This window comes from Cnephaeus nilssonii (genome assembly GCF_951640355.1).
Source record: "Cnephaeus nilssonii genome assembly, chromosome: 3".
NCBI classification, from domain to species: domain Eukaryota; kingdom Metazoa; phylum Chordata; class Mammalia; order Chiroptera; family Vespertilionidae; genus Cnephaeus; species Cnephaeus nilssonii.
The window spans coordinates 55,171,579-55,184,216 of NC_137074.1; the positions used below are offsets into that span (position 1 = coordinate 55,171,579).

General features: G+C 46.5%; 1 protein-coding gene across 4 annotated transcripts in view; it reads right to left on the bottom strand.

Annotated features, from left to right (window-relative positions):
* Positions 1-12,638, bottom strand: part of LOC307096987 (kalirin) — a 473,518-nt gene that overhangs the window by 179,064 nt on the left and 281,816 nt on the right. For all 4 annotated transcript variants that reach the window (XM_079766806.1, XM_079766805.1, XM_079766804.1 and 1 more), the window contains exons 7-9: positions 6,479-6,670; positions 2,302-2,433; positions 1,079-1,309 (exon numbers count right to left, since the gene is read on the bottom strand). In XM_079766806.1, the coding sequence (XP_079622932.1) occupies positions 1,079-1,309; positions 2,302-2,433; positions 6,479-6,670 (555 nt within the window). The remainder of the gene's footprint in view (positions 1-1,078; positions 1,310-2,301; positions 2,434-6,478; positions 6,671-12,638) is intronic.

A 12,638-nucleotide genomic window follows, 5' to 3' on the forward strand; every position in this document is an offset into this window, starting at 1 on the left:
AAAGTAGGTTACATCTGTTCATGGTAAAAATAATACAATAATCAATAAATAATAACACAAGAATAAATTGTTTTGCATACTCACAACTATAAACCTACTTTTGCCCCCCTGCATATTTTGATACATTTTTGGATTACATGTGGTCAATACCATAGAAGGTATGGAAGGGGAGTGAAATATCACTTTATACATATAATCTTGAGATTATGTGGTGGTTACATAAAGATCTAGTAATGCAAGTGCCCCCACCCCTGCCTCTCACAGTGAACCAGCAGGGAGAAGATGCTGGGCCTCCATCCAATCCTCAGCTCCCAACCCGCTCCCCCACCCAATATATCAGTCCTCAGAGCAAAGCCCCAGGAGTCCCCAGGGAGACAGAGAGAGAAAGCATGAGGGGAGGAGAATGGGTGATTTCATCCCAAAGGACATTTGTGGCAAGGCTGTCCTTTTAAAGTCAGAAACATGACCATATCTTTATTATTTGTGGTAAAGGAAAAAGCCACGACTGGTATAATAATGCAAAAAGACAGATTAAGCTAGAAACAACCTCTCATTATGGGACATACAGTCATCAACAGCTCATGCTTTAAATCTGTTTTCCCAAGTCCAATCTTTCCAAAGAATCCCCTGAAGGCCCTGTACCCCACCCCAAACCTCCATTCTAGCAGGCTGCCTGCATCCATAATAAAGAAATGAATTCATTTTATGTGGGGTCCAACCCTGACAGTGCTCAGATAAGCCCAGGCCTCTGAATTGTGCAGACAGCTCATGCCTGAGTGAGGGTCAAGCTCTCCCCAAAGAAAACTATGTCATATAACTGCATGGAATTGCTATTCCTCAGGCTGCCTCCCTTCTCAAAACCTCAGGGTGAGATGGTCCAGTCTATAGGGCTGCTTAGTTGAGAAAAGCATGCAATTAACAAGTCCAGATGGTTCTTTTTTGAGGGGAGAGGGGGTGCAGCTGGGGCTGAATTGCCCTCTTCTGTTCATAAATCAGATGATTCCAGACCTGACCACCCAGGTCAGGGACTCAGCCGCCTGCCTGCCTGGGGTGGGTGCCGGGTTGAGGGACCTGTTACCTGCTGGACGTCCTGCTGGAAGACGCAGAGCTGCAGCCGCTGGTGCAGCCGCACCTTGCGGTGCTGCCAGATGCTCTCGAGGCGCCGCTGGTGGTGCAGCACCTCGTGCACCACGTCCAGCACCTGGTGCACTGCCTTGGAGTAGTTGGCTGTGGCCGTGAGGGACTCAGAGTTCCCAGGGCTCAGGGGACGCTGCAGCACATCCAGCAGGGCCTTGCCATCCTGGCTGACCTGCAGGAAGGGAAGAGGGTTATGTCAAGGGAGAGGAGTGGCAGACAGGGCACAGACAGAATTGGTGGCTATCCTACCCAGACTGATGACAATCAAGGAACGGGCCAGCCAGCACTGCCGTGGTGCCCAGCCCGCAGCCCTGGGGAGGACGGAGCACCTGGGAGTCGGGGGAAGAGGAGTTGCAGGGCAGCACCCAGTGCCTGGCACATAGTACTTGGTTAGTATTCTGACTAACTCACTGACAGGTCAGGCAGCAGAACTCTTCAGAAAGGAAGCTGAGTATATGTCGACACCATAAACCTCTCCCCCTCTTTCTTCTTCACCTTCCTCTACCTGCTTCCAAACTTTTGGATGTGTGACCAGAGAAAAGTTATCTAACATCTTTGGCCTCAGTTTCCTTGCCTGAGGAACTCACGGGGAGAGTGATGGTGCATACCTAGGGTTATGGTGAGGATTAAATGAGTTAACACATGCAGGGCACTTAGACTGGGGCCCAGCACCTGGGATTGGCTACCAGTTCTATCTTTATCATCATCATCATTTCTCTCGCCTGTCTTCTTTCTTTCCTTGTCAATTTCTTTCTTCTATATTGATCCTTCTTTTGCTGTCCTCCTATACAACCATTTTTTTTTCTCCTGAAAGTGGTGACATCCCAATCACTCCAGAATATACAGAGTAAAGGAAGGACCCTAAGATTGTGGACACACGATCCATGCTCCTGGGTTTCTCAACCTCGGTACTGTGTGTGGGTGTGTGCACATACACACACATGCACCCAGGTGATCCCTGCTGATGGCCCCACTTTTTCTGCTTCCTGGCTGGAGACACCATCCTTCATAGACCAAAGATCATAAAGAGTCTCCAAAGAGAGGAAAATGGCCCCTCTTCTTCTTAGTCCAACCTAGGATATTCCACAGTGTACAGGCCGGTGCTGTCGCCACCCACCCATACACACACAGTCAGGACCCTTGGGTGTCCTGCTGGGTTCTCACCTCTGTGTAGGCCTGCGTCACCTGCTCATACAGAGACTGGTGGTGGTGAATCGCCAGCTCCAGGTCCTGCATCTCGGATGGCAGGCCACCTTCACTGCACATCTTGCACCAGGCGTCCACTCCCGACAAGAACTGGAAGTAGATGCCAACTGGGTCAGTGTGGGCACTGGGTTGGGCAATGGGCAGATTATATAGTGGAGATGGTCAGATGCCTTGGGAAGAAGCATCAGGACCTCTGGAAGCCTTCAGAGACCACTGCAGAGGGGGGAGGTTTTCCTTTGATTGTACAAACATTAACTCCAGGTAAGAAGTCAGACCCAGTAAGGAAGTGTGGTTTCCACAAACAAAGGTAACTATTACGAAACTGCTGGGGGTGGGAGCCATCTGCATGTTCAACAGGTTATATCCACACACTGACTATGCAACATAGGTGTGCAAACAGCTCACTACATTGCATGTATACATTAGAGCTGCTTGTCCCGTGCACACTCACAGGCACACGGGAGGGGCTACATTGAATGTAAGGGGATGTTTCCATACAGGCACTTTGTAGTGTGGACACTGAGTTGTGAAGAGGAGTGAAGAATACATCATACAGGCCCCTCAGGGAACTTACAGAGGCGTTTCCCACAAGGGATGGAGATTAACCCTCAAGAAGATCCCTACTGCTGGGCCAGTAGCCCTGGGATGGGAAGGGGAGGGGTGGCCTAGGAGGACAGACTGTACTGTGCCTACAGTGGCAGTGGCTCCTGGAATGTGATATATATAGATCTTGACAGGAATCAAATTATTTAAAAATGAAAATTAACAACTGTGGAGGACTATGGGTCTCTGTGCACAAAGGGCGAGCCAACTGAAATCACTCAGAGTTATTGGGTGGAAAAATACACCTTAAATATGCAAATAATTCTTCACCCAACAGCCTGGAATGTTTCTGTCTGTGATTCCTCTCACCTGGGTGCACAGCACCATTCAAATTAACTGCCTAAAAATCTTTTTACCTCATTGCCTAGAACAGCCCATGTGAGGACAATAAAGAGCTGCCTAAACAAATGCATTGAAAAAACAGCCTGAATCCGTTTGGTGTGTTTTTCCCCCTAGCTAAAGAGAATCATGTTTATGAGTGTCCCTGAAGAAGTGGTAATATCTGAGGAAACTGCATTAAAAACAGATACAAATAAAATGGCTCCTGATCCAAATTAAGGAAACCACAGCGAGCAGTTGACTCCTCCAGCCTGTAAGTGCTTGAGCTCCAGTAGTGGTGTCACCGTCAGCTTTCAGTCCTGGGCTGTTGGTTATGTGGCTGATTTTTCATTGTGTGTGTGTGTGTGTGTGTGTGTGTGTGTGTGTGTGTGTGTGTGTGTGTGTTTAATTACATTAGGACATCTCTTAACAATTCTAGAAGAGTCCTGGGTGCTATCCAGCATCAGACTGCATGTATTTGATAACATCTCAGAAGCTTCTCTACTCCACCAATAAAAATTTTACAAAGAAGCCTGACAACACCTTGACATTCCTTGTCAATTGTGGAGGGGGGTACCTCTTTAAAGTCCCTGCGATTTCTCTGTAATCCTCTAACAAGAGTCCTATAGCAGATCCCACAAAACGGGAGCTCAGGAAAGATAGACAGACAGAGAAGGAAGCAGGAGTCTCCCTTGCCAATCTGGATAGGGTTGAAACGGAACAGGTGACTAGATATGAATAATATTCTCATGGTCTTTAGAATGAACCAGCCACAGTCGGCCATTATCACTAGCATCTTAAAAAACAAACAAACAAACAAGAAAACACGTGGCTAGATCGCTCTCAATGTACGGGCTGCCCTCCACTCGTGATACAACATTTTAGACTTTGGAAGGTCTCCTGTGGAAACAGGCACAGTGAAGGAAATACAGAACACCAGGAGAGTATGTCGAAGAAAGACCCACAGTAGAATCTGCCATTTAAAAAGCACACAAGGCACCTTCCATGCTCCATCGTGCTGGGAGGTTTGCATTATCCCACATTAGAGATGAGGAAATAAGCTTAGACGGGTGGGATGAACTGCCTAATGTAATCACGGGGCTGCAATGGGAACCTCCATGTGTCTGTTCACCAAGCCTGGACTCTCAATGATCCCATATTACCTTCCACATTAGGTGGGTAACAGAGGGAAAGATTATGATCTTGTGTCCAACTCTCCATTATCTGTGAGCTACCAAATGTTATACAAAGAAAGAAATGTAGAGGTTAAGACCACAGACTTCAATGTTAGACACACATGGGTTGAAATCCCAGTTGTCCGTAAATTGTGTGAATTTCACAGTGGTATGTTAGTAAATGTTTAACCACCAGCATATATACACTGAGTGGCCAGATTATTATGATCTCTGAATGCATAATAATCTGGCCACTCAGTGTGTGTGTGTGTGTGTGTGTGTGTGTATTAGAGGCCTGGTGCATGAATTTGTGCATGGGTGGGGTTCGGCCAGCCTGGCCAGGGGGAGGGGACATGGGTTGTTGGCTGGCCTGCCTGCTGGTCGAACTCCTGGTGGAGGGGACAATTTGCATATTAGCCTTTTATTATATAGGATATACACTGAGTGGCCAGATTATTATGCGTTCAGAGATCATAATAATCTGGCCACTCTGTATGTATGTGCACACACACACGTATTATAAACTTTACTAACATGAAAGATATGCAAAACATACACAGAATAATAACATACACAATGTTCTTTATTGTAAATTCCATGTAGCCAACTGATTCTCACAGGGTGCTTTTGCATGTGACACAGTTGTATAGTTTTGACATGAAAGCTGGTTAACAGTTTCAATTTTGGTGTAAGACAAAAGGGAAAATACCTCAAGACTTATGTCAGAGCATTACTTGTTCATCCGTGATGAGAGGGGCTTCTTGGCTGAATGGAATAATCATTTCTGAATATCAGAAGACTATTTCCTCAATTCTGTGTGCTATTCACAATGTAAAAGCTACAGACAAGACACATTTTAAGTTTAGTTTGCACTTATAAATATTTTCTCCCTCATTTTGTAAGACTCTAGAGTCTAGACCCATGGTCGGCAAACTGCGGCTCGCGAGCCACAAGCGGCTCTTTGGCCCCTTGAGTGTGGCTCTTCCACAAAATACCACGGCCTGGGCGAGTCTATTTTGAAGAAGTGGCGTTAGAAGAAGTTTAAGTTTAAAAAATTTGGCTCTCAAAAGAAATTTCAATCGTTGTACTGTTGATATTTGGCTCTGTTGACTAATGAGTTTGCCAACCACTGGTCTAGACAATCAATAAAACAATAGATCAAGCTGTGGTTTGTAGCATTTGATGATTCCCAGGCTGTAAAACCCTCCCTGGGTCTGTTTCAAGTGACCTCACCAAACAGAGTTAGGCAGCGATGACTGGTAGCACACACTATATAGTATTTCCACCAGAGATAGGCACTTCCAAATAAATAATAAACAATGTCAAGAACTTAGATAATGAAATGTAACAAAATAATTAGGACATAATGAGTTTTGAGTATGTGTTGGCTTTGTTTTTAATATGACATATTTGATGTAAGTTTAGTTTTAAGTAACGGCTATATTTAACAACCAGTTCACAACATTTCTGGAATTTTAACAGCTAGACCTCCAAGATCTGGTTAGAGCCAGCTCCAGCACACCACTGGATCTCATGCAGGTGTTTACTCTCTCTGAGCTTCAAGGCCCCTCTCTGTAAAAGGAGTCGGTAATGTCACTGGCCAATACCAGTAAGCAAATGAGAACAAATCATTGTTACTCTAGTGTTAATGCTACATTATTATTACCCATAGCAAATGCTTCATGTAAAATCAGTGTCCCCTGCTCTCAGGATTCTATGATACTTTCACCCCTTTGGTCTATGCTCAGAGAACACAAACTAAAAGTCAGCCCACACAAGGACACACAACGATAAACTACCCCGGGAATGTAACAGGCCCTGGGTCCTTCTCGTCTGGGTGATCAGCACAGCCTCCACTGTTCCTTTCTGTACACAGGGCCATGCAGTGGCAGATTGGGTGACTGTTGCAACGACTCAGCAGGGCCTTCAGGGTTTCAAAGAGGAGCGGGGCTCTCTACAAGGTGCCTCTCCTCCCACCTTCCCCTCCCCTGGTCCTCTCTTCCCACCCACCGCAACCCCAGCAGCTCCCTTGGCCTCACCTGCTCGGCCTTCTGGTGGAACACCGCGGACATGGCGAGGATGGTGCTGCGCTCGTCCAGGGCAGCCGCGAAGCTCTTCCACTCCTGGTCCAGCTGTGTGGAGATCTGCTTGATCTGCTGCGAGGCATAATGACCGGCCTCAGAGAGGCGGGAAGCCACAGACATGATGCGGTTGATGTTGACATAGGCATTCTGGAAAGAAAGGAGAGTGAGCGCTTCGTGGGGCAGGCTGGAAAGACATCCACTGAGCACTATTAGGGTGAGGATTTGGGGAAGGTAGCTACCCCAAATAAAAAGTATGTGAGAGGATGGTATAGGCCAGTGGTCGGCAAACTGCGGCTCACGAGCCACATGCGGCTCTTTGGCCCCTTGAGTTTTGAGCAAAGGCCAGCTTAGGAGTACCCTAATTAAGTTAATAACAATGTACCTACCTACATAGTTTAAGTTTAAAAAAATTGGCTCTCAAAAGAAATTTCAATCGCTGTACTGTTGATATTTGGCTCTGTTGACTAATGAGTTTGCCGACCACTGGTATAGGCCACAACAGCATATCCGATTTGGGCCTACGGTAAGTCTTTGTCTATGATAAAATTTCTACAGATAGCAGGTACAGTAATGGAGGCATTTTATTCTGGAGACCGGAATAGTTTTCGTGCCAACTACTAATGCACATCAATGCAGTCACTTTGTGTGGACTGCCTCAGTAAACCTCACTATCATCTTAGGAGGTCATGCCAAGGGGACAGCATGGCACTTCTAAGAGTTACTCTCTGCAAGTAATGGCTCAGACTAAGGAGGCAAAAGCACCTCCCTTTCTCAGGAGAGAACTGTACCCAGGGCATTACTGCCACCTACAACAGGGCAGCAATGCACATCAAAGAGGGCAAAGGGCATATGTTACACCATAGCTCCACATCTTCCTATCACAAGTGAAGACTTAGCTGCCCCCACACTGCTCCCTCCTCCAAAAGAGCTAGGCGCTGGCCATCAGGCGGGGTTTAAATAAAGAGAACATTTAAAGCCACGACATTTTTCCATGCTAAAGATAAGATCGATGGAACCTTTTCCGATCTCTACTTAGGGACATTTCCCCACCTGACCCCAAAAGGCATCTGTGGGCTCTCCTGGCCCTGCTGACTCCTTTCATCTTAAGGTATTGTTCACACTCATTCTCATCATTCTTTGCAAGTTGAAATTCATGACCACCATGTGCGCTGTTTCCTACTAAGCTAGCAGAAAACTCTCCGGGAAGGAACAAGACCAAAGAAAAACTCCACAAACATAAGACCAGTGGGCATGGTTATTTTTAACTGCGACCTCCTATTAATGGTCTGAGGTGTCAAAACAATCAAGCAATAGTGTGGCACCCACAGAGAGCCCTTCGGACTCACACAGTGTCTGCCTGAAGAAGGTTGGCAGGTGGCTTGTACAGCCTTGATCTTTGTTACAAATCTTCTCAAATGATAATATTCTTCAACAACAGCATTTTCTCTTGGTTCCAGTAGCTCAGGGGTAGCTCATTAATACTGTGTACGTTTAATAAGGCTCTTTACTTTTCTTTCCCTCATCCCTCATGGTATCCATTCATCTTAGCTTTCCCCTAAGCACTCCATCCCAAAACCTGAGCCAGGAAGATTTAAAAATCTCCGTGAAGTTTAAAAGGTTAAGTGTCACACTTGGACACAAATCCATCCTGATGTCTAATGACCCCCATGCGTTTCTTCAGTCTGGCCCAAGATCTTTCTGACATAGTACATTTCCTTCATGGACAAGAATATCAGACTTGTTGTTTGAAATAACGATCCTTCAGAGATTTAGAAATCATTATCAGCCCTGTTTTCTGAGTTAGGACATAGATTCTATTTAAAATTAAACTCTATTTATAGAACTATTTCAGGAAAATGAAAAACCAACTCTGCACTTAGAAATAGAAAGGAAAAGAAAAAAGGCATATACTGATTTTAAAAGTCCTTTCTTCTAAGGGAATAACATTTGGATTCCCCCACATTTCCTGACTGTGTCTTTGTCTTATTTGGGTTCCCCCAAAGAGGACCCTGAGACAAGGGTTGGGGCAGGTAGTTTACTTGGGTGGGATCCCAGGAAGCACAGTGAGGGAGTGGGGAAGTCAAAGAGGACAGGGAGAAAAATGAAGAAAGGGTGTGTTCATGAGTGGGTTACTGCTATGAGCAACTGGGGGGCATCCCTCCTGAACGCTCTTCTGAGCTGTCCCACCGAGAGGTGAGGAATCTGGGGTGTTTGCTCATTACTCATTGTTGCAAGTCTCTCCTGGGGTAACTCCCTGGCATTTCCAGCCTGACTTCTACACAGGCCAAGCACACTCCGCAGGTCAGAGCGTGACCCTGGGCAGAGAAACCCAGGAAACTGTCAGTGTGTGGGGGGAACTGTGTGCAGGTGACCTTTAGGGTGGGCTGAGGGGATGTGGGTGGGGCACTGCCACCTGGATTCCAATTCTGGAACTGGCCCCCCCACACACATTTATCCAGGTCTATCTAGGATTGCTGGGTTTTCCTGTCCTTGGAAAAAGGCCTTGTGTTCTTTGGCCAGACAGGAAGCAAGAAAAGCAATAAGAGCCGGGCACCAGCCTGTGTCCAGGGTCCCTCCTGTACCTCGTGCGTGGCTGGCCCTCTGTCATCACCGCCTATTTCCATTCTCCCCCACAGGGAACCCAGGGAGGCAGATTTCTGCTCATGTTCAGGAAGAACTTTCCAGCTATGAGAAATGTCTAACTGTGCTGCCTTCTTGAGCCTGTTAACACCTTGTCACTCATTCAAATATTTATGGAGACTTGGCCAGTCTCTGTGTTGGGGGCTGTGGGAGATCAAAGAGGAGTGAGACAGGATTCCTGCCCTTAGCGGGTCACAGTTGAGGCTTAAGAAAAGTCCTCAAATAACTGTAATTTAAAGGAAAATGAGTAAGTGTTTTGACAGAGGTAGAGGCAACTTGCTGTGGGGATGCAGAGGGAAGGGACCCGGGAGGTGGGACGGGGCCTCCTGCGCAGGGGGTGGTGGTGCGGCTGGCTGTCCTCCAAGGCCCCCTTCAGCCCTAAAGCCTGTGATCACAAATGAAAGCTAAAAACAAACAAACAAAGACCACAGTTTCCACTTCACATTCTAGAAACTAGCACACTAAATGCCTTTATTGTTTCCTTATCAGTGGGCAGATACATGTCTTACTGAAACTAACAAATGATTATGCTTCACAAAATAGAGGCAGTCTTCCTCATAATAGAGGAACAAACATAATGTTGACTCATGAACTTGTTAATTTCCCCCTCTATGCTCCTTTTCAGGATCGCAGAACATTGCAGGCACGTCACATTGCCCAAGTTCACCATCATCATCATCTTCATTTTCCTTCAGTCTAGAACCCCAAGACAAATGGGCAGGTAGATTCTAAACTGCAGCCACAAACCAAACAAAAACAAAAAAAAGGCAGAAAAGGTCTCAAATGACTAAAAAAAGAAGAACAAGGTTAAAGAGCTGGATTAAGAGGCTTAGTAAATGGGGATGCTCATTCCTTAGGCACAAATGACATGTCATGGGCTTTGGGCAACCCATCCATGTGGTTCTTCTGTGTCCCTGTTTATGCCTCTGTTAAGGAGTATTTGGGGACATAGTCTGTCCTAGGGACACAGCCAGCAGAAATGGGTATTTTGACTCTTCACAGCCTTTCCATTTCCTACCAGCTGCCTCCTCACCCCCAGTCCCCCCCCGCCCCCCATCTGCTTGGCCTTGCCACCCTTGCCTGCCAGCCTCAATCCCCTTCATCTGCAGAGCTGTCCATCCGTTGAGGGCATCTAACTCACTGGGCCAGGAGTCAGGAGACATGAGTGGCTGGTTCACCCTTGGCACTCACTTAAGATGTCACTTGCCTCTTCTGTGTCTCAGCTTCCTTATCTATAAAGTGAGGGAGTTGAGCTAAATGATCTCAGCCATTCCATTTCCGAGAAAGCACTGTCAGTTCCCCACATCCCAGGCCTCTATACATTTCTCTGTTTATGGAGGGCACCAGATTGAACGTAGAGAGAATTTAGGAGGTCACAGTTTTCTTCTTTCTTATCTTCAGTGCCTGGGGGAATGATGACTAAATCTATTCCCCTCTAGAAAACCTCTTCTTTGGAGGAAGTGGGGGATAAACGGAAGAAACAAAGGAAACTCAAACTTTCAAGTGTCCATGTGCAATGGGAAAGTTTTAAACAAAAGAGTAACGTGATCTGACTTGTGCTTTCAAGACTGCCCTGTGTCCTAAAGGGCTGGTGAGGGAAGAGTACACACAGAGGTACACACAGCCCAGCCTCGGTGGTCCCTCTGCCTCAGCCCCGCACTCTGGCTCTGCTCTCTGCCCTGCCATGTGCAGGCCACAGCTGGAGCTGAGTGACCACATGCCAGCTCCTCCCCTCCCCCGCTCCTCTTCAGCCCCTTCCCCTGGGCAGAGCTGCCTAGACTAACCTGACTCCTTGGCCAGAAGTTAATAATATACTAACTAATAACTCTAGTTTAGTGAGTGTCTTCTTAATCCCTTGCTTTAAAACGGCTTTAACTTCAATCCCCTCCCCCAACATATATGCAAGTGCTATCATTATTAACGTTATTCAAAGTACTGCACAGTCCAGATGTAAACACTATCTACCCTGCAGAATGCAAGCTCCCACAGCACTGTCTGCTGCTTCATCCGCCCCATCCAACCTCTCCCCAAAGGCTCTCCTCCCATCATTTGCTCACAGTGGGGAAAAAAACACAACTAAATTCCAGCAAAATCTTGCTAACTCATATACCCTCTATGTTTACACTCTGCCCCCAGCTTTGTTGCCTATAAAAATTCTCTGTTTTCTCATTTCATTCCTGAGTTCATTAATTGGAGATCACGGGATGGACGGCCCCCTTCTCCTGAGGACTTGTCTCCTGTTGTGATGAACTGAAATCAATGGAGCAGAGTCATTCTCCTGAAAGAACTTCTTGGCAGAATCTTGAAGAGAGTTTTCAGCCCTGCCAAAGGCTTTCACTTTGAACCTGACTCCTGGCTGCCCTGACTGGCTACAAAACATGCAGAGTTGCTTGTAGATGAGGATAACTTTCTACTTAAAAACCCAGATAACTTTTCTCTTTAGATGAAGTTTCTTATGTGATATATTCTGAAAGAGATACTGGTCTTCTAGAAATAATCATGTGATGCAAGTTATCATTCTGGTAACCCTAAGCTCCATGTCAGGGACTGTTTATAAGAACAGATAATTTCTGAATATGTGTATTACTTGAATCCCATTCACTTCACTCCTACAAGCAGGGGTGAATTTTATACTCCTGTGGTCACAGATTCCCACTATGAATCAGACACTCTCTCCTGTGGGTTACATGAGACATAAAACATCCAGTCCATTGCCTGGCGTATAACCAATAACTCAAAGAATGTCATATCTTTTCCCTCATCCAGTTATAGAAGATTGGTGTTAACTCTCCAAATTAAATGCAAACCAACTTGAAGTATTCGCTAAAAGTACAACAAAAAGAAAAACACATCAACTATTCCAATTAGAGGCACGGATTCCAACAAGAGTCCAAGGTCCCAGTGTATTTCACAGAGAGCATGCCACAGTGTGCCCTACTATTCCTGGGAAAAGTCCCTGCCGCAGGCGAAGCTGCCCTGGCAGTTTGTCATGCCCCCGCCCTGCACAGCACACCCCCTGCTGGCAGATGCCCTTCCCCTAGAATTCAAGGGTCTGGGGCCCTGACTTGTCCACAGGTCTTTCCTTGGCCCAGAGGGATCAGAGAATTCAGAATCAGCCAGTGACTTGCTCTGTGAGCCATGCCCTTTCAACACAGCCTTCTTCCATACCTTAAGCTGGAAAAACAGAACTCCATGACTCTTGGGATAGCCTTCTTAAGGCATCGCCACTCCCTTGGTCTGTGTTAGCCATGCCCAAAGCACCCAGAAGTGGGAATGTCTTGTTCTCATACAAGGGGACAGATCCTTCTCCTATTCCTGACCATTTGGCAAAGGTAGCAGAACCTTCTCCCCAGGCTGGCATGGGGCCCTTCGTTTTGTTGTCCAGGGACAACGTTTCTCACCTTCATCTCCTGAGTGGCGGAGGGGAGACAGTGAAGAGCTGTCTCATCTTTGGGAAGAATGAGTCCTGGGCAGG